Raw genomic sequence first — 23,635 nt, forward strand, 5'->3', positions numbered from 1 at the left:
CTACTATTCCTCAAAGTGGGGTCTCAAGTATTTTCACAACCTGAGAGCAATTAATCCCTGAAATGGTCTGAAACTGAAATTAACTGTTTGTGGTGAAATAACAATAGGGTATTTTTCACAGCAGCCATCTTTAGTAAGCAAAGTAATGTTCATCATGTGACTGAAACCAGATTGATTATTAATTACACCTGTTAATCTGGCAAACGAAACACTGGAAGTTTAACAAGCCAATCAGAGGCAGCTTTTGACCTAGATATCTGCTTTTCAGCCAGAGTCGCCTTCTTGTAATTAGCTTCAAGCTACTGAAAGGTAAGGCTGTGTGTGTTTGATGTGATTAGCTGGATATAACACTGTAGACAAATATTGACTTGCTATGCATATATGTTTGTGAGAGACCATATATTATACTTTAAATGTGCTGTATCATAATTAATTTTTGAATATTTCTATTGGATGGTAAAGATTAACCTCGAATTGTGTCAAATTATGCTCCTATTTCCTAGCTAGCTTTAGCTACCTCATGGTAGCTAATGCTAGCTAAATGCAAGTGTGTGGGAAGCCATCCTTCATTAATTTAAAATAGTGTGTTAAAATACTTGTATGCAACAATTTCATTTGAGTCCTAAGTCCATGTTTGTGATGTCCAGACATTAATCTGTAACCATGATGCAGGCATGCCACCTTCCTTCATTAGCACACTTTGCATATATTATTTAAACCTTTGGTCAAAATAGGGCTTGGGAAAATGTAGTCCCAGACACGACCATCTTTTTTCTACACAGGTGTATCTATTTGTCTGATTGGCTCTACTGCATAGAATCCTATGCAATCAGAGAATAGATACACCTGTGTAGAAACAAGATGGTCGTGTCTGGGACTACATTTTCCCTAGCCCTATTGCTATATTTCCACTGAGTGCATTTGGAAGGGTGATCTTAAAGTCCAAGTCTGTTTTCAAGGTCACTGTGATCTCACAAAATGTGTTTTTGGCCTGATGAACACTATCTCAAGAAAGGTTGAATGGAATTTGTTCATATTTGGCCAAAATGTCCAGTTGGACTTAATTAGATGTATTGGATTAGGTTTTAGTATTCAAAGGTCAAGGTCACCGTGACATCACAAAAGGCACTTTTGAATGCTAACGCTAGCTAGCTAATGCTAATGCTAGCTAATGCTAACACTAGCTAGGTAACTCTAATTCTAACAATAATGCTAGCTTTAGTGAGCTAGCATTAGCATTAGAGTTAGCATTAGCATTAGGTAGCATTAGCGTTAGAGTTAGATTAGCAGTTAGTTAGGGATAGGGTTAGTTAGGTTAACTGCAACTTGCATTGTTGGGCAGTGGCATTTAGCCGCTATGCGGTTTTTCTAGTTCTAATGTGTGTTCTGTCTGTGTTGTAGATGCCACGATCCAGCAAAAAGTCCCAGGCACAGAAAAGAAGGTGGGCTAACCTGAGGTCTTCAGACCACCAGGGGCCCACTGCCGAGGTTAGACTTCCTTGTGAAAAAAAAGCTGACTTTGACCATGACTCTAAGACCAACACGTTTTCAAAACAACTTTGTGAAACAGATTTGTCAACAGATTTGTCAACGAACTTGCCATCAAACTTGCCAACAAACTTGTCAACAAACTTGCCAAACTCTACCAAACTGTCAAACCTTCCAACAAACTTGTCAAACTTGTCAAACTTGTCAAACTCTCCAAACTTACCAATCTCTGCCAAACTACCAAACTCTCATGATTCTCCAACTAACTCACTGTCAAGTACCGTGGAAAAAGAACACACTGTTGTTACTGATGATTCATTCTCTTTAACTCAATCTGTTGATTTTCCAGAGAGGTCTGTGTTATTGGGATCTTTTCACCAAGGTCATCCACAGTTTCAAGATGTACGTAACAAGCAGTGTGGTGCAATCAGTCTGACTGCAATTTTGAAGTGCAAGATGAACAGTGTGCTGACTTGGGAGACTCAAGATTTGGATGATGTTCTTGTGAAAGGGACTGATCTGTATAAGTCAATGAGAGCTGAAGGTAAGATAAGCGACCATGTTCAAGAAAGGGGTTACATTGCTGTCTCTGAATTACCAAGGCAACACATATTATGGAATTCTGTTTTCTCAATTAACTTTGCTGATTCTTTCGCTGGATTTGTTCTAGTTGATGATTATGATGATGCGGTACGTGATGTTGCCATGCCATTTGATGTAGCATTACAACGGACACTGCTGAGTAATGACGCATGCCTCTTAACCATTTGTGCTAATACATGTGCTATTGTGAAAGCAGGATCATGGTTTGCGGTCATTGATTCACATGCTAATAGAAATGTTAATCAGAAACTACAGAAGGCAAGTTGTGTTGCTTATTTTAGCTCTGCTACATCTCTTTATAGCTACGTTTTGGACTTGGCACAGTCATTTGGGGTAAGAACACCACAGTTTGAGATAACTGGAGTTGAAGTGACCATAACTGATGCCAGTGCTGAGGTGCGTACAACATCTGGTCCATCTTCCAGTTACATGGTAAGCACACCGACTACAACGATCAGCAACCCACTTTACAGCAATGTTGTCAAAGGTAAGCCTAAAGTGTACGGACAGCAGGCAGTTGGAAATACTTTCAGCGAGTCCACTACAATTGTAACAACTTCTGAAAACGGCAGAAAATCACATTGTACTCAGGCGGAAATGGAGAAAAACACTGAATCTAAAGCAAGCAGTAAAGTACTCTACAGTGACGTTTTAAAACGTAAGGCCAAGGTATGTGATGCTGACTTTGGTATTGGTGCTGCGAAACACAATTCAGATTTTTCTGAAGTATATACGATTGGCAGGGATGTAAACACAAAACACAGTACACCAAGGAAAACACAAAGCCGACACTATATTGAACCTAAAGCGTCTAATGATTTTCCTAGAAACCACAAGCCCCTTAATCGTTCTGAGCTTAAACCAGAGAAGCTTCACCAGAGTCGTTCATTCCATTATAACAAACAAGTGAGAGACGACAGTGATAAGGCAACAGAGTTTTCAAAAAGAAAGAGAGACAAACAAATCATAACAGAACCTATAGAAATAACCCATAACGGAAGTAAGGGATCAGATTCGGACAGTGTCATTATTAATGATATAAGAATTCATGAGCGACCTTTTAAACCATTAACAGGTCAGGATCAGGTGGCTCTGTGCACATGTTTAGAACTGCCTAATGCAAACATTGATGTTATTGCACCTGCAAATGTTTATAGCATCGGGTCTCCCTGTAAGATGAAGGGCATAAAGCCAGATGGAAACTGTTTCTACCGTAGTTTGTCCTTTAGCATATGCCAAAACGAAGAGAAGCATCTTAAAATTAGACGGGCTATCGTGCGACACCTTCGAGACAACAGTTCCAAATTTGAAACATATTTGAGAGATGAGTACACATCTGTGCAGGACTACATGACCAAATCAAGAATATATTACAGTGGCTCATGGGCAACCGAAATAGACATTTTTGCTGCAGCTGACTTATTAAAAACAACCATCATGACTTTTAATGATAGATGGAATGCACATATGCCTACTACAGATTTGCTCACAGAGAATTGTATTTATTTAAACCACACTGGCAATCATTATGAAGTTGTTACATGTGTTAAACAGGGAGATGCAGGAAATGCTTGTGCAGGAACATGTCATGATAAGGGTGATAACTTGAGGTCATTACGGAAAAGGAAGCTTAATGATGAACCAGACAATGTAAAAGCTAAGAGAGAACGCCAACGGTACCAGAATAAGAGCGATTACAGAGAAAAGAAACTTAAAGATCTTAAAGATAAATATCACAAAGACACAGATTTTCAAGAATGTAAGCGTGAATGTATTCGAAGTAAATACAAGACTGATCCAAAGTTCCAGAGATACATGCGTGAACGTATTCGAAGTAAATACAAGACTGATCCAAAGTTCCAGAGATACATGCGTGAACGTATTCGAAGTAAATACAAGACTGACCCAAAGTTCCAGAGATACATGCGTGAACGTATTCGAAGTAAATACAAGACTGATCCAAAGTTCCAGAGATACATGCGTGAACGTATTCGAAGTAAATACAAGACTGATCCAAAGTTCCAGAGAGACATGCGCGAACGTATGCGCGAACGTGTTGGAATTAAATACAAGACTGATCCAAAGTTCCAGAGGGACATGCGCGAACGTATGCGCGAACGTGTTGGAATTAAATACAAGACTGATCCAAAGTTCCAGAGGGACATGCGCGAACGTATGCGCGAACGTGTTAGAATTAAATACAAGACTGATCCAAAGTTCCAGAGGGACATGCGTGACTACAGCATGAAGAAGTACCATGAAAATAATGATGTTCGTCTAAATAAAATCCAAAGAAGTCGTGAGAATTATTTTAAGTCGCAAAAGAGACAGGAAGACATAGATTGTACTATTGCTAATTTTCGTCAAGAAGTCAGCCGTGGTCCAGAATATGTGTGCTCTGTCTGTCACCGTTTACTCTTCAGGAAACAGGTGGTTGAGTGTAAAAGACATTGCTATGAAATCAGAGGAGAGCAAATTGCTGCAGTTGCTAACAGATGTATAACATTGCAATATTTACATGTGTGTGATGCTGAATGCGAACATGAATGCTATTTCTCTACTAGTCCATCAAACAAATTATGGATTTGTTATACATGCCATCGAAAAATACTTTGTGGAAAACTACCAGAAGAAAGTGTTACCAATAACATGCATTTAGAAGAAATCCCCGCCAAACTTAAATGTCTTAACTCTTTGGAACAACATCTTATTGCACGTCATATTCCCTTCATGAAATTGTTGTGTTTGCCTCGAGGACGTCAGAATGCTTGCCACGGACCATGTGTGTCTGTTCCAATTAATACTACAGATGTAACAAATATTCTTCCAAGAAATGAATGTGATGATAAAATGATAAGAGTAAAACTTAAACGGAAATTGACTTTTAAAGGTCACTACGAGTATAAGTTTGTCCATACTGATCGAGTCAGAAATGCACTGAAGTATTTGATGAAAAACAATAAGTGGTATGACGATGTCTTGTTTAATGAAGATTGGGTAAACTCTCTGGATGGAATTGATCATGATGAGGAAAATATAAAACATGAAACACAGTGTCAAGAAACAATTGAAAAGAGTGATGATGAAAACAGCCGTGAAGATGAAGTAGAGGAAGATTTAACATATATTAAAGATCAGAATGGGCTTTTGTCAGATACGTCATTACAACCAGTTGATCTGGGTTCTGAGATAATTGATCAGAATTTTCAAGACATAGTCAATGTGGCACCTGGTGAAGGCAACAGTCCAGTTAGGTTGCTGTCAGATATAACCAATGAAGCAAAATCTTTCCCTGTTTTGTATCCAACTGGCGGACCTACCTTCCATGATAAGAGAGAGGTAAAAATAACTCTGGCACGATACCTGAATACACGCCTACTCAATGCAGATGGTCGTTTTGCACGAAACACAGACTTTATATTTTATGCACAATACATTTCAGAGGTGTATCAAGTTGTGTGTAGTGTTTCCATTGCATTACGCAAAGGTGGTGGCAATAGTTCTTTGAAAGAAATAACACCAGACATGTTGTTAAACTCCGAGTCTCTTCGTAAAATATTACACAATAATGAAGGATACAAGTTTTTACGAGGAATTCGTGGGACACCTCCATACTGGATGTCAGCACAGAAAGATTTGTTTGCCATGATACGACAACTGTCCATACCCACTTTCTTTGCATCTTTTAGCTCTGCTGACTTGAGATGGCCTGAAATGCTGAACACTATGGCAAGACTAGAAGGACAACCAATTGATGTGGATAACCTTGATTGGTCTGAAAAATGTGGACTTCTACGCCGTAATCCTGTCACGGCAGCAAGAATGTTTGATCACAGATGGCATTCTTTTTTGCATAATGTAATCATGTCTCAAGCTCAGCCCATAGGGAAGGTCAAGGATTACTTTTATCGGATTGAATTTCAACAGCGTGGATCTCCTCATGTACACTGTCTTTTTTGGATTGAAAACGCTCCTAAGATTGATAAAGAAGAGGATGCCGAAGTAACACATTTCATAGACACATACATTACTTGTGAGACTCCACCTCAAACTGACGCAGAGCTTTATGAGACTGTGAACAGCGTGCAAAAGCACAGTACAAGACATTCCAAAACATGCCGTAAGAAAAACACAGTCTGTCGATTTAATTTCCCACGACCACCATCGAGCCGTACTTTTATCACAAGAGGAGGCAACTCGGATGACTTGAATGGCAAAGACAAAACTAAAAATGCAAGTGCAATTATGAAGAAAGTCAAAAGTGCATTGAAGATCCCTGACATGAATTTTGATTCGACTGAGGCATTTTTTGAATCTCTTGGGATAGATCAAGGATTGTTTGAAAGAGCATATAATACATGTTCCAAAAAGAAAAGCGTTGTCCTTAAACGAAATCCAAAAGACATTTGGGTAAATCAGTATAACAGAGACTTACTGCATGCATGGCAAGGCAATATGGATATCCAATATGTGACGGATGCTTTTTCAGTAGTGGTTTATATACTGACATATATCACAAAAGCTGAACAAGAAATGGGATTGTTGTTGCAACGTGCACAGAATGAGGCCATGAATGGGAACCTTGATGCAAAAGGAGCATTTAAAAAGCTTGGAAGCATATACCTGCACAACAGAGAAGTTTCAGCTCAAGAAGCAGTGTATCGGTTAACACACATGCACTTGAAGGAATGCTCTCGTCAAGTACAGTTTATTCCCATTGGAGAAAACCCTGTAAGAATGAGTTTGCCTTTGCACCTACTCCAAGGTAAAGCTGAACATAAAAGGTCTCATGATGACAGCAGTTTGTGGATGACCAATGTGGTTGAGAGATATAAGAACAGACCCAAGACGGAGCAATTCGAAATTCTATGCCTTGCCAGTTTTTGTTCTGAATACAGAGTACTCTCAAGGTCACAGGTGTCACCAAAGAAAGAGTCTTCAGAATGTGTCATAAAACTAGACAACGACTGTGGTTTTATCCAAAAAAGGACTCGAACTGAACCTGCTGTTGTAAGGTATCCCAGATTTTCTCCAACAAGAAACCCAGAGCAGTACTTTCATTCCTTGCTACAACTGTTTTTGCCATATTATGATGACCATCAGCTCAAGCCAGCCCACTTTGATACATTTGAGCATTTCTATGAGAATGGCGCAGTGAAATGTGTCAATGATCTCCAAACAGTGAAGTCAATTGTTGATGTTAATAAATCTCTTTTTGAAAGGGAAAGTGACGAAATAGACAAAGCTAAAGAATTGCTTGAACAGGACATTGATTTAGAAGATGCCTGGGCTCAAATATGTCCTGAAACAGAAAGAGAACGTCTTCATTGTTTGGAACTGATGAAAGACAAAGTTATGCCTGATGAGGATGATCATGAGCAACTTATTCCAGACCTTACTGCAAATCCAGAAACCGCATGCACTCTTGAAACAAATCATGTGTCAATGCCCAGACAGGATGCACTGCATTTACTGCGCTCATTAAATGAAGAGCAGTCGGCAATATTCTATAGTGTCCGTAAGTGGTGTTTGCAGAAGCAGCTTGGACAAAATCCAGAACCATTTCGCCTATTTGTTACTGGTGGTGCTGGTACAGGGAAAAGCCATTTGATCAAAGCAATACATTATGAAGCCTCCCGACTGTTGTCTCCGCTTGCTGAAAACCCTGATGATGTCACTGTAATCTTAACTGCGTCTACAGGTGTGGCTGCATTTAACATTGGTGCTGCAACAATTCACAACACATTCTCCATTGGTGCTAATATCAGATTGCCATATCAACCTCTAGGTGATGAGAAGGTTAATTCTTTACGGACTAAAATGAGCAGTTTGCAAATTCTCATCATTGATGAAGTGTCCATGGTTGACCACCGCCTTCTGGCCTACATTCATGGTAGACTACGTCAGATCAAGCAGACTGGTGATTATTCCCCCTTTGGAAAAGTTTGCATTGTTGCTGTGGGCGATTTCTATCAGTTACCAGCTGTAAAAGGTACTCCTCTTTTTGCCGATAACAAAGGAGTCAATCTGTGGGAAAGCAACTTTGAAGTTGTTGAACTAACTAAAGTTGTTAGACAACAAGATGCAACATTTGCTGAGATGCTGAACCGACAGAGTTCGTAAAAAGAAAGAACCCCTAAGCGCCAATGATCTTCTGATGTTGAAACGGTGTGAAACTGGTGAAGAACCTGACCACATCCACATATTTGCTACTAATGGAGAAGTTGATGACTATAACCTTAAGAGGCTGCAAAAGACCTGCCCAGACGCAATCAGTATACATGCTCAAGATTTTATCAGAAATCCCAAAACTGGAAGAATGGAACAGATGGTTGGTTTTCACAGCAAAGTGTTTAATTCATGTTTATCAAATTGTGTTTCTTTGGGTATTGGAGCAAGAGTGATGTTGAAGAAAAACATTGATGTGTCTGATGGCCTTGTCAATGGAGCGTTTGGTAGAGTTGTGCACATCAGTAAAGGTCAACAACAGGATGATTTCCCTACAGCTATTCATGTGGAGTTTGATAACCCAAATGTTGGCAAGATTCAGAGATCGAAAACACAGAGGTTTTCTGAACATTTAACTCTAATCAAAGTGGAAGAGGATCAAGTCACATATGCTGGTGGAGTACGCCGTCAATTTCCACTGAGACTTGCATGGGCATGCACAGTACACAAGGTTCAAGGTCTTACTGTTGAAAAAGCTGTTGTATCACTCAAGAAGATCTTTACTGCAGGGCAAGCATACGTTGCTTTGAGTCGTGTGAAAACTCTCACTGGATTGATAATTGAAGACTTCAAAGAGTCAACCATATATTGCAATAACAAAATAGACTTGGCCCTGAAAAACTTGCCTCGGTTTTCATTTGAAAAGTCTGTTTTCTCTAATGTTAACCATACCTGCACACTAGCACTTCACAATGTACAAAGTCTAAAAGCCCACATTCAAGACATTCATGCCCATAAAACCCTAATGCAAGCTGATTGTATTTGCTTAACAGAGACATGGCTCAACGTAGACACTGAAGAAGTACCACAACTTCCAGGATTTTGCTTCAACCACAACCCAAGGGCAAACTGTTATGACGACACTCAGCCACTTTTTGCAGAATTGAAACATCAAGAAAGAGGTGGAGTTGGTTTGTATTATTCAGACAACATTGACATGAACACCGTGATTCCAGAAAGATCCAATTTGGAATGGTTGTATTTTGCAATACCTCATGTAAATTTGACTGCTGCTGTTTTGTACAGGCCTAGTTCTTATAAAATTGACATGTTTCGGCAACAACTCTTAAAGGTAATCTGTGAACTTGAGAAGCATCCAGGGAAGAAAATCATAATGGGAGACTTTAATGAAGATGTCTTTGGATCATGTACAATTTTACAGGTAATGGAACACCATGGATATACTCAACATGTACAAACAGCTACAACTGAAAAAGGTACTCTCATAGACCATGTGTACATTAAAGGCACAGACGATGTTATTGTTGAAGTTGTTCAGACATACTACAGTTTTCATGAAGCGATACTTATTTCATTTGTGTAATATTTTTTATAATCACCATTTAATATTAAAGTATACCTATTATATTCTGAGTGCCCTATATTGCACAATGTAATCTTGTCAATGTTATTGTTGCGCAGACTTACAGAATTATAGTTTTCATAGCACGGTACTTATATCACTTTGTTCATATCTCTCACAATTAAATATATTCACCATTAAATAGTAAAGTATACCTACTGTGAATGTTCAAAGTTTGTTCTAACCTATTCCGTCCGCAAAGCAGGGGGGGGGGGGGGGAGGAATATAAGACTGGACGGCTCCCCGTAGCAGGTTTAATTTAATTCATATTTCATTTAATAACACTACACAATTCTGTTTATTTATTCTTTTTCATTTCTGTTGAATTTGCTGGTTTATCTAGTTTTTTTTTCGTTATACAAATGTTACTGTTGGCTGTGTGAAACGAACTACAACAAAACACATTGTGAGTATATAGTTTAACAGTGTTTATTTTTCTAACATACACATGCTATATATGATATATTATAAGTTATATATTATAATATATACTATATATTATAAGTGATGTTATTCTTGTTAAACATGCATTATGTTGGTTTGCTTCACCTACTGTATGTTAAAGCATGTACACTTTTTGTAGAAGGACATGTCTCCTAATTACCTTACAGATTTGAAATGAACTATTACAAAGGTAGTCGACCCTGCTCCTGCTTCCCTGAATGTAGAGGAGACCTTACAATGCTGTGGGCGATGGAAAGCCGGCTACAACCCTGATATTGTGTTTGTCAGCCATAGCATCTCTGGACTGAGCAAGAAGCTGGTACTGGAGCCACTGCCAAAAACCCAAGAACATCCCAAGAGGCTGCCGCACCCAATACATCGCCGGCCTCGATGCTCCAAGCAGCAACAGCAAACTATATGAGCAATACCAACAGCTCTACGAATCTGATCCCTTTGCTGACAGCACCATCGAAGTAGGTGAGAGACTCATGACCTCCCTATCAGAACACCGCCAGCAGAAATGGCAAACCCTACTGGAGACAACTGAATGGCAAGGAACAGCAAAAAGGCATGGAACCTCATCTGAAAAATCAGCAATGACCCACAGTGTTCAATAAAAATGCAAAGGACTGTGTAAAGACATGCGAAACTGTCATATAACCAACCAGCTTCAAAGACACGAAAGAGAGAGAGAAATGCTGTGGAGTGTATTACCATTCGTCCCCCTACTCTGGTTCTTCATAGCTGGTAAGCTGCTGGTAAATAACTATAATATTCATCATAATATTTATAATGCACTTTCCAATGAGAGACAATCTCAAAATGCAAAAAAAAAAAAAAGATTTCTTGTCTTCTCAGGTTCATCAGCCATCACCTCCCATAGGGCCTATCAGCCAGGTTTGCCGAAGCCTATCCACACCAACACTACAGGTCTCATGGAAAGGCCTCTTTTGCAACAAAGGCAATTATACTATCTTGGGGTTGTGGAGGGCAGTTAATTTCTCAGTGGGAATTTATGTAGAAGTCCTCAGGTAGACCTATTATGGGGGTAATTGATAAATTAAAGTAGAACTAGAAGCCGTGGCTGTTTCCAGGTGACAGTGAATTAGTTGATTAACAAATGCATTTATTTTAAATTATTCTGAGCTTACCTGTTGTGAAGAAGCATTCATTTTGTCTCATTATTTTTCTATACATGTCTGTAACAGGTTCTTGGCCCAACCACTCACATAGCTCATGTTCCAGTCTACCTGTTGTTCACAGCTAGCTGTCTCCAGAAAACAGTGAGTCGATCAACAAATAAATCTGTTTTTAATTATTCTTATCTGGTGTGAAGGTGCAGATGCATTGGTCTTTTGTCTTATTACTTCCCTGTACATGTCTGTAACAGGTTCTTAGAGAGACCACTGTTGCAGGTAGCTCATCTTTTCCAGTCTGCCTGCTTGTCGCTTACAGCCAGCTGTCTCCAAGTGTTTACGACACAGCCAACAGTAACATTTGTATAACATTTGTTTTTATGATTTTTGTGCAACATCTGCTCTAAATAAATTGCCCCTAGTGGGACTAATAATCACCAAATGAGTCTGTTTTAAATTTTTCTGAGCTTACCGGTCATAAAGAAGCATTGATCTTGTGTGGCACATACCAGTAGTGGGGCTTGTTGAATTTCATTCAGTTTCACCAGCAGTGGGACAGGCCAACCTCCTCCAGCCCCCGAGGACCAAGCTCCAAATGGGAGACGGGCCTTCTGCTCCGCCGCTCCCATGCTATCCCTGACCATCTGAGGGCGCCACAGATTCTGGATGCTTTTTAAAAAGGCCTAAAAACCCACCTTATTTTATGAAAGATTTTTGTTAGATTGTGTCAGATTGTTTGTGTTAGTTCTAGCCCTGTGTAGCCTGTCTTGTCATAGTTTTTTTTTTTTTACATTAGCTGCTGTAGCTTTTTTATGTTTTGTCCTGTAGCACTTTGTTTGTTCAATGTAAAGTGTATTTACAAATAAAATATTATTATTATTATTGCTATTGCTGATGCTCATCAACCATCACCAGCCACAAACTCCATCAACCAGTTGCAGGACTTGCCGAAGCCCACCCACAACACTACAGGCCTCATAGAAAGGCCTCTTTTGCAAAGGCCCCTAAGCAGCAGAGGCAGCCATCTACTCATTTAAGGTTATGGAGGCCCATTTTTAAAAGTGCATTTCTGTAGAAGGCCTTGGGTAGAGATATTATACTGTAGGCTATGTATAATTGATGTATGTGTGATATAGTTGCTGTTGTAACAGTCATGTTTAAGTACAGTTATTTCTGTGTTTATAAAGGAATTTTGACTTTAATAACTTTAATGGTATTTCTGTTTGAGATAGTGTGTATGATTGCAGAATGCATGCATTCTGTTTACAGCTTTAATAGAACAAGGCTATTATATAAAAAGGCAAGTGTATAAAAATATATTAGATTAAAAAGACATGAATGGTAACTAATTCTCAAGCTGTCAACATGTGACTTGATGACAGGGGATCCATAACCAGTGTGCCAAATGTGGTTTTGATACATTAGCTGAATCCCAATCTGAGTGCGCAAACCACCCTTCCGCCCCTTCACACTTGAGCCTGAGTCCTGAGCACTTAATTAATGTCAGCTGGAAAGGCCAGAGGGTGCAAGGGCCCTGAATTAAATGCTATTAAAGCATTTCTGATACAACTCCTGTTTAGCGGCATTGTCGCCAAATGCAATTGGCTGTCACAAGCGAACGCATTGGAAAATTAGAAAAAATCATATTGAACCTTTGTAGACTAGGATTAGTCTACATATTGTGTAGGCCTATCACGTTTCATGCAGATTGGAGGAAAATCTGACATGTGGTTGAACGAGATTCGAACTCTGCACCTGCTGCTTGCAAGGCCGACTCCCTATCCACTGTGCTATGCCTGATCTTGCAAAGGAGAATTGCCCTAGTCCACAAGGCATTTCAGCCGTTGGTGGCTTTGTCGCCAAATTCAATTGGCTGTCACAAGCAAACGCATTGGAATATCAACAATTCAAATCATTCCTTTGTAGACATTGGTCTCCAGATAATGTGTATTATTTTGTTTTGCAGATTAATGAAAATCTGTAGGAGGAGTAGCATTTTAAGTGTTTTTCACTAAATCCAAAATGGCAGACAATTCAATATAGTATGCAAGACGTAATAGGGTTTGTTTAACTCGGCTTGAGCCAAGGAATCATATAGCACCTTGATTTTGAAAATTGGACTTACGGTTCAAAAGTGGCGTGCATAAATGCATTGGCAACTTTGACATGTTGGTGGCACTAGAGTGTAGGAGCTGAGGACATGGGTCTTGGTGAGAGGGGTCATGGGACTGTCCCGAATCAGTGTGCCAAATTTCATAACTTTCTACCATACGGTTCTATGGGCTGCCATAGACTCCAATGGCAGAAGAGTATAATAAAGAAAGAAAGAAAAAAAAAAAGGATGATAATAAGAAATGGTAGAAACATAATGGTGCAAGTACAAGGCTAGACTGACGTGGCGACATGTTTGACAAGGGTCAAGGATGGTTCCGAGAATTTCGAAAGTCACACATATTACTTACTCTGAACAATAGGCACAAGAGTCCCTGGTCTGTGAGCCAAATTTCACAACTTTGAACTGGCAGCAGCGACCGACAACGATTCTGTTGTCTGCCATTGACTTCCACAGCAGCATAATTACAATAATTATAAGAAGGCATTTTGGATGAACGGGAATCGAACCCTGAACTCACTGCTTGCGAGACTGATGCGCTACCCGCTGTTCCACGACGGATCTCAGGAACGCAATTCGCAGATTTGAGTGGATAATGTCAGCTTTTGCTTCCTCTTGGTAGAGTGAGTCCTGAGCACTTAATTAATGTCACCTGGTAGGGTTGCTTCCTCTCGGTAGAGTGAGAGGGGGGGGTGTCGTTGTTTAAATTGGCACACAGCGAAAAGTATACATAGCATAGCTCAACTATTTACTTCTTCAGAATCCAGACAATCACGCGAACATTTCCATGTATAAAATGTCCTTTGGTCTTCAGAAGTGTAGGAGAGGTGAAGAGTTAGAAACAGTTAGAGATTCTAGAGCGAAGAGAGATTTTCTAGAGTGTGGCTCCATTGATTTCAATGGAGGGGGGGGGGTCAATATTCGAACTGTCACAGAGTGAAAAATATACATCGAAGAGCTTAGCTTTTTTGATTTTATGAATCCCAAGAGTCGTGTGAACGTTTTGATATATAATATATGTATGAGCTGTGAGAATTGGAAGAGGGATGGCAGTTTAAAATGCGCCTTTCACCACTCTGAAACTGGTGAAATTGTGCAGAAGACAAAAAGTGTTCCTTTCATTCTGCAATCAAACAAATGAAGTAATAATGAAACCATGGGGTGTTTTGAACTCAGCATGAGCCAGGGAATCCATTGCTACCATAATTTTGAAGATTGGACATACAGTTCAAAAGTTACTGGCATAAACGCAACTCCAACTTTGACACGCTGGTGGCGCTAGAGTGCACTAGATGTCAACATGAGGCTTGGTGACAGATGTCATGGATATGTCCCGGATGAGTGTGCCAAATGTGGTTTTGATGGATTAAAACATTACTGAGATATGATCCCTGTTCCTGTTTTGCAGCTTTTCTGCCAATTTTGATTGGCTGTCACGAGCGAACGCAATGGATAATCAAAAATCCCTGTACATCCTTTGTAGACATTGGTGTATAGATGACATCCACCGATGTCCGTGCAGATTGGTGAAAGTTCCTAGGAGGAGATACATTTTAAGGGTTTTGCACATCATTCAAAATGGCGGAGGAGCCAAGATGGCCACAATGACGTCTTGGAGTGCGTTGAATCCGGCTTGAGCCAAGGAATTGAAGGACACCTAAAGTTTGAAAATTGGACTTGCTGAAGAAAAGCTGCATGCATAAATGCACCTCCAACTTTGACACGTTGGTGGCGCTAGAGAGGGTGAGGTGTGGACATGAGACTTGGTGAGGAGGGTCAGGGCACTGTCCCGAATGAGTGTGCCAATTTTCATAACTTTCTACCATAAGCTTCTATGGGCTGCCATAGACTACAATGGCAGAGGAATAATAATAATAATAAAGAAAGAAATAAGAAAAGGTAGAAACTTAGTGGTGGCCTACGCAGCTTCGCTGCTTGGCCCCCAATAATAATATAGGCAAATACAATAGGGTTCCGGCAGCTACGCTGCCTGGCCCCTAATAATTAAAGCTGCAAGCAGCGTTGTGGGGGCCAAGCTGACCACGCAAAAGATGAAGCAAATACGACTGATGTTTTGAAGGCTTTAGAGATATGTTTGTCAGACTGCAACTACACTGCAGACTTGGTAAACACAGCAAACGTTATAACCACTGTAAACTTCAACCACTGCAAACTATGAAAATCATTCAGCTCAATAAAACAAGAAAAGTAGGCTGGTCTAATACTCAACACTCGTGGGCAGCGGATGAGAGCTAAAGTCTTTCCCACACCCGTGTGGCCAGCCCGTTCGTGGAAATTCTGCCACACCTTCTCTTTCAAGGCTGTAGGGAGGACCAGCTGAAAGATGGAGTTTGCGGTGTTGGGGTCCCTCACACACTGATGCAAGACTCCCTCCCTCAGAGTCAGCCTCTATCTCTCCTTGAGGATCTGCCGAGTGTCACGTTGCAGGGCGATCCTTTCTGTTGCACTGGGCGGTTTCCCTGTCTGCAAGGATAACAGCATGTGGCGAATCATGTCATCTTTTTTGCTGGGCGTCCTTCCATTCTCCAGGGGGTTCGGCCCAGCTGCACTTCTTCTAGGTCAACTTGGACAGGAGAGTTAAGCATTTCTGGGCATGGGTTTTCCACCCCGGTGAGAAAAGTCTTCAGGGCCAGGATCTCCTCCTCTTCACCATCCTCTCCTCCATCCACAGGTACACGAGATAGGGCATCAGCATTAACATTGGTTTTGTCAGGCTGGAACTTGATGTTGAAGTGGTAGTTGTAGAGTCTGGCTGCCCACTGTTGCTCCAAGCTTCTCAGGTTCACCTCCTGTAAGTTTGCGAGAATGTTGTTGTCAGTGAACACTACAAAATGGGAGCCTAGAGTGGAATTTCTTGCTGCACCAGCGAAAGACGGCCTACCTTCTGATAGCAATGAAGGTAAACAGGAGTCTGGCCAGTGTTCTTCACTTCTTCACTTGCACCTTCCCATTCAGACAAACTAGACTCCATTGAATCTTCAAAACCTTCCCCTACTCCACAGAAGTCTACACCCACTCACTGCATTTCCTTTACCCACTTTGACTATTTGTACACGGCCATGAACATGGCAAACAATACGCAACCAAGTTCCGTCTGCTGCATTTTACACAAGAGGAGCGCATTACTGTACTATATGTGATTGTCTGTACTGTATGTGCTTGTGTCTATGTAATTGTGTCTATTGTATGTTATGTTCTCTGCTGTACTGTATGTCTGTGATTGTCTACTGTATGTGCTTCCGTCTGATTTTCTCTACTGTATGCAATTGTCTATGTGATTATCTTTACTGTATGAGCTTGTCTATGTGATTGTCTCTACTGTATGTGCTTGTCTGGATAATCGTCTCTACAACAAAACCCATGAATATGATGTACCGTACTGTAAGATGCCTCCCCCACATGGCAAACATTTGTAATACACACATATTACTTACTCTAAACAATAGGCACACGAGTCCCTGGTCTGTGAGCCAAATTTCACAACTTTTAACTGGCAGGAGCGACCTACAATGATTCTGTTGTCTGCCATTGACTTCCACAGCAGCATATTACAATAATTATAAGAATGCACTTTGGATGAACGGGAATCGAACCCTGAACTCGCTGCTTGCGAGACTGACGCGCTACCCGCTATGCCACAGTGCGTCGCAGATTTGAGTGGATAATGTCAGCTTCTGCTTCCTCTTGGTAGAGTGAGTCCTGAGCCCTTAATTAATGTCACCTGGTAGGGTTGCTTCATCTCGGTAGAGTGAGAGGGGGGGGTGTCTTTGTTTAAATTGGCACACAGCGAAAAGTATACATAGCATAGCTCAACTATTTACTTCTTCAGAATCCAGACAATCACGCGAACATTTCCATGTATAAAATGTCCTTCGGTCTTCAGAAGTGTAGGAGAGGTGAAGAGTTAGAAACAGTTAGAGATTCTAGAGTGAAGAGAGATTTTCTAGAGTGTGGCTCCATTGATTTCAATGGAGGGGGGGGGGTCATTATTCGAACTGTCACAGAGTGAAAAATATACATCGAAGAGCTTAGCCTTTTTGATTTTATGAATCCCAAGAGTCGTGTGAACGTTTTGATATATAAAATGTGTATGAGCTGTGAGAATTGGAAGAGGGATGGCAGTTTAGAAAATGTGTGACTTTTTCCAAAATGCGCCTTTCAGCACTCTGAAACTGGGGAAATTGTGCAGAAGACAAAAAGTGTTCCTTTCATTCTGCAATCAAACAAATGAAGTAATAATGACACCATGGGGTGTTTTGAACTCAGCATGAGCCAGGGAATCCATTGTTACCATAATTTTGAAGATTGGACATACAGTTCAAAAGTTACTGGCATAAACGCAACTCCAACTTTGACACGCTGGTGGCGCTAGAGTGCACGAGATGTCAACATGAGGCTTGGTGACAGATGTCATGGGTATGTCCCGAATGAGTGTGCCAAATGTGGTTTTGATAGATTAAAACATTACTGAGATATGACCCCAGTTCCTGTTTTGCAGCTTTTCTGCCAATTTTGATTGGCTGTCACATGCGAACACAATGGATAATCAAAAATCCCTGTACATCCTTTGTAGACATTGGTGTATAGATGACATCCACCGATGTTCATGCAAATTGGTGAAAGTTCCTAGGAGGAGATACATTTTAAGGGTTTTGCACATCATTCAAAATGGCGGAGAAGCCAAGATGGCCACAATGACGTCATAGAGTGCGTTGAATCCGGCTTGAGCCAAGGAATTGAAGGACACCTGAAGTTTGAAAATTGGACTTGCTGAAGAAAAGCTGCATGCATAAATGCACCTCCAACTTTGACACGTTGGTGGCGCTAGAGAGGGTGAGGTGTGGACATGAGACTTGGTGAGGAGGGTCAGGGCACTGTCCCGAATGAGTGTGCCATTTTTCATAACTTTCTACCATAAGCTTCTATGGGCTGCCATAGACTACAATGGCAGAGGAATAATAATAATAATAAATAAATATAGCTGCAAGCAGCAATGTGGGGGCCAAGCAGGACACGCGACCAGCGCATCAAAGACAACAAGCGAAACACGTCATAGGAGTCTATTCAAATCGCTACCGCAGTGTTGAAAATCGGGCGTACGGTTCAGAATATACGCACTTCCAACTTTGACAGGTTGGTGGCGCTAGAGACTTTGAGGTGTCGACATAGACTTGGTGACAGGGGTCTCGGGACCGTCCACGATGATTGTGCCTAATGTGGTTATGATACATCAAAACCTTACTGAGATTTGACCACACTTCCTGTTTGGCGGCTTGGACGCCAAATTCGATTGGCTGTAGCGAGCGAACACCTTCGACAATCGAAAATCCCTCTAGGAGTTTTGTGGACATTGGTCTAAAGAATGTGTACAGCCAGTTTCATGCAGATTGGTGAAAATCCTTAGGAGAAGATACATTTTAAGTGTTTTACACAAAATACAAAATGGCGGGAAATCCAATTGGTGGAAAATGACATCATAGGATGCGATGAACTCGGCATGAGCGAGGGATTCCAACGGTACCTCATTTTTCAAAATCGGTTACACAGGTCAAAAGTTGTGTGCATTAACGCACTTCCAACTTTGACATGGTGGTGGCGCTAGAGGGTTTGAGCTGTCGCAATGCCACTTGCTGCCAGAGGTCATGCGACTGTCCCCGATGAGTGTGCCAAATGTGGCTTTAATACATTAACAATTTTCTGAGATATGACCACACTTCCTGTTTGGCGGCTTGGACACCAAATTTGATTGGCTGTAGCGGGCGAACCCTTTCGAAAATTGAAAATCCCTGAACATCCTATGTGGACATTGGTCTAGAGAATGTGCCTACCGAGTTTCGTGCAGATTGGTCAAAATTCCTAGGAGGAGATACATTTGAAGTGTTTTTCAAAAAATTCAAGATGGCGGAAAATCTATATAACCGGAAGTTATGGGTCCTTGAGGCAGATTTGTTCATCATGAGGAGAGACATATGTGTGCAAAGTGTCATGTCTGTAGGTCAAACGGGGCCTGAGATATGCCGGTTCAAAGTTCGCAACTTCAGTCGGCTGCTATAGCGCCCCCTATTGGCTAATCGATCTGGGTCGTGCTCCATGGACTCAGCACATCATCCTCTACCATCATGCAAATTTTGGTAAAAAGTTACCACTCCGTTCTATAGGCTGCCATTGACTTCAATGGCAGAAGAAGAAGAATAATAATAATAATAATAATACCATCAATTACAATAGGGTCTTCGCCCCTACGGGGCTTGGCCCCTAAATATACCTGCAAGCAGGAATGTGGGGGCCAAGCAGTTTAACTGCAAGCAGACAAGGAATCAGCTAGACTGACGTGGTGACATGTTTGACAAGGGTCAAGGATGGGCCCGAGATTTTCTGAAGTCAGACATATGGTTGAACGGGATTCGATCTCCGTACCTGCTGCTTGCAAGGCCGACATGCTAACCACTGTGCTACGCCGGATGTTGCGAAGGTAAATCACCCTAGTCCCCAAGGCATGTTAGCCTTTGCTTACCCTATTAGCTGAATCCCAATCTGAGTCTGAGCACTTAATTAATGTCAGCTGGAAGGGTCGCTTCCTCTCGGTTGAGTGAGAGGGGGGGGGTGTCGTCGTTTAAATTGGCACACAGCGAAAAGTATACATAGCATAGCTCAACTATTTACTTCTTCAGAATCCAGACAATCATGCGAACATTTCCATGTATAATATGTCGTTCGGTCTTCAGAAGTGTAGGAGAGGTGACGACACACACAACATTGATTCAGTCATTTTCTTAATCAAGTTAGATCGTGGCTTTAAGCATTTTGGGTTTTTATAGTGTCACCCTGTGGCCAATTCGCTTAATAGTGGCCATTAGACATGCCCTGGTATCAGCAGCAACTTGATATGATCATTTCAAAAGCATTGATGTAAACACAGACACATATTTGCTTATTGCAGTGCTCCCTCATGGTCAACATGATGTAAAATGTTTTGTGCTACTATTCCTCAAAGTGGGGTCTCAAGTATTTTCACAACCTGAGAGCAATTAATCCCTGAAATGGTCTGAAACTGAAATTAACTGTTTGTGGTGAAATAACAATAGGGTATTTTTCACAGCAGCCATCTTTAGTAAGCAAAGTAATGTTCATCATGTGACTGAAACCAGATTGATTATTAATTACACCTGTTAATCTGGCAAACGAAACACTGGAAGTTTAACAAGCCAATCAGAGGCAGCTTTTGACCTAGATATCTGCTTTTCAGCCAGAGTCGCCTTCTTGTAATTAGCTTCAAGCTACTGAAAGGTAAGGCTGTGTGTGTTTGATGTGATTAGCTGGATATAACACTGTAGACAAATATTGACTTGCTATGCATATATGTTTGTGAGAGACCATATATTATACTTTAAATGTGCTGTATCATAATTAATTTTTGAATATTTCTATTGGATGGTAAAGATTAACCTCGAATTGTGTCAAATTATGCTCCTATTTCCTAGCTAGCTTTAGCTACCTCATGGTAGCTAATGCTAGCTAAATGCAAGTGTGTGGGAAGCCATCCTTCATTAATTTAAAATAGTGTGTTAAAATACTTGTATGCAACAATTTCATTTGAGTCCTAAGTCCATGTTTGTGATGTCCAGACATTAATCTGTAACCATGATGCAGGCATGCCACCTTCCTTCATTAGCACACTTTGCATATATTATTTAAACCTTTGGTCAAAATAGGGCTTGGGAAAATGTAGTCCCAGACACGACCATCTTTTTTCTACACAGGTGTATCTATTTGTCTGATTGGCTCTACTGCATAGAATCCTATGCAATCAGAGAATAGATACACCTGTGTAGAAACAAGATGGTCGTGTCTGGGACTACATTTTCCCTAGCCCTATTGCTATATTTCCACTGAGTGCATTTGGAAGGGTGATCTTAAAGTCCAAGTCTGTTTTCAAGGTCACTGTGATCTCACAAAATGTGTTTTTGGCCTGATGAACACTATCTCAAGAAAGGTTGAATGGAATTTGTTCATATTTGGCCAAAATGTCCAGTTGGACTTAATTAGATGTATTGGATTAGGTTTTAGTATTCAAAGGTCAAGGTCACCGTGACATCACAAAAGGCACTTTTGAATGCTAACGCTAGCTAGCTAATGCTAATGCTAGCTAATGCTAACACTAGCTAGGTAACTCTAATTCTAACAATAATGCTAGCTTTAGTGAGCTAGCATTAGCATTAGAGTTAGCATTAGCATTAGGTAGCATTAGCGTTAGAGTTAGATTAGCAGTTAGTTAGGGATAGGGTTAGTTAGGTTAACTGCAACTTGCATTGTTGGGCAGTGGCATTTAGCCGCTATGCGGTTTTTCTAGTTCTAATGTGTGTTCTGTCTGTGTTGTAGATGCCACGATCCAGCAAAAAGTCCCAGGCACAGAAAAGAAGGTGGGCTAACCTGAGGTCTTCAGACCACCAGGGGCCCACTGCCGAGGTTAGACTTCCTTGTGAAAAAAAAGCTGACTTTGACCATGACTCTAAGACCAACACGTTTTCAAAACAACTTTGTGAAACAGATTTGTCAACAGATTTGTCAACGAACTTGCCATCAAACTTGCCAACAAACTTGTCAACAAACTTGCCAAACTCTACCAAACTGTCAAACCTTCCAACAAACTTGTCAAACTTGTCAAACTTGTCAAACTTGTCAAACTCTCCAAACTTACCAATCTCTGCCAAACTACCAAACTCTCATGATTCTCCAACTAACTCACTGTCAAGTACCGTGGAAAAAGAACACACTGTTGTTACTGATGATTCATTCTCTTTAACTCAATCTGTTGATTTTCCAGAGAGGTCTGTGTTATTGGGATCTTTTCACCAAGGTCATCCACAGTTTCAAGATGTACGTAACAAGCAGTGTGGTGCAATCAGTCTGACTGCAATTTTGAAGTGCAAGATGAACAGTGTGCTGACTTGGGAGACTCAAGATTTGGATGATGTTCTTGTGAAAGGGACTGATCTGTATAAGTCAATGAGAGCTGAAGGTAAGATAAGCGACCATGTTCAAGAAAGGGGTTACATTGCTGTCTCTGAATTACCAAGGCAACACATATTATGGAATTCTGTTTTCTCAATTAACTTTGCTGATTCTTTCGCTGGATTTGTTCTAGTTGATGATTATGATGATGCGGTACGTGATGTTGCCATGCCATTTGATGTAGCATTACAACGGACACTGCTGAGTAATGACGCATGCCTCTTAACCATTTGTGCTAATACATGTGCTATTGTGAAAGCAGGATCATGGTTTGCGGTCATTGATTCACATGCTAATAGAAATGTTAATCAGAAACTACAGAAGGCAAGTTGTGTTGCTTATTTTAGCTCTGCTACATCTCTTTATAGCTACGTTTTGGACTTGGCACAGTCATTTGGGGTAAGAACACCACAGTTTGAGATAACTGGAGTTGAAGTGACCATAACTGATGCCAGTGCTGAGGTGCGTACAACATCTGGTCCATCTTCCAGTTACATGGTAAGCACACCGACTACAACGATCAGCAACCCACTTTACAGCAATGTTGTCAAAGGTAAGCCTAAAGTGTACGGACAGCAGGCAGTTGGAAATACTTTCAGCGAGTCCACTACAATTGTAACAACTTCTGAAAACGGCAGAAAATCACATTGTACTCAGGCGGAAATGGAGAAAAACACTGAATCTAAAGCAAGCAGTAAAGTACTCTACAGTGACGTTTTAAAACGTAAGGCCAAGGTATGTGATGCTGACTTTGGTATTGGTGCTGCGAAACACAATTCAGATTTTTCTGAAGTATATACGATTGGCAGGGATGTAAACACAAAACACAGTACACCAAGGAAAACACAAAGCCGACACTATATTGAACCTAAAGCGTCTAATGATTTTCCTAGAAACCACAAGCCCCTTAATCGTTCTGAGCTTAAACCAGAGAAGCTTCACCAGAGTCGTTCATTCCATTATAACAAACAAGTGAGAGACGACAGTGATAAGGCAACAGAGTTTTCAAAAAGAAAGAGAGACAAACAAATCATAACAGAACCTATAGAAATAACCCATAACGGAAGTAAGGGATCAGATTCGGACAGTGTCATTATTAATGATATAAGAATTCATGAGCGACCTTTTAAACCATTAACAGGTCAGGATCAGGTGGCTCTGTGCACATGTTTAGAACTGCCTAATGCAAACATTGATGTTATTGCACCTGCAAATGTTTATAGCATC

General features: G+C 40.8%; 1 protein-coding gene across 1 annotated transcript in view; it reads left to right on the forward strand.

The window, feature by feature from the left end:
• Positions 1–23,635, forward strand: part of LOC311308073 (uncharacterized protein) — a gene marked incomplete at its 3' end in the record, with an annotated part of 98,055 nt that overhangs the window by 46,405 nt on the left and 28,015 nt on the right. Inside the window, exons 27-28 of the mRNA XM_084437010.1 lie at positions 1,402–1,488; positions 21,776–21,862. Of these exons, the coding sequence (XP_084293136.1) occupies positions 1,402–1,488; positions 21,776–21,862 (174 nt within the window). The remainder of the gene's footprint in view (positions 1–1,401; positions 1,489–21,775; positions 21,863–23,635) is intronic.

This window comes from Borostomias antarcticus, assembly GCF_949987555.1.
Source record: "Borostomias antarcticus genome assembly, chromosome: 4".
In the NCBI taxonomy this organism is placed as follows: Eukaryota; Metazoa; Chordata; class Actinopteri; order Stomiiformes; family Stomiidae; genus Borostomias; species Borostomias antarcticus.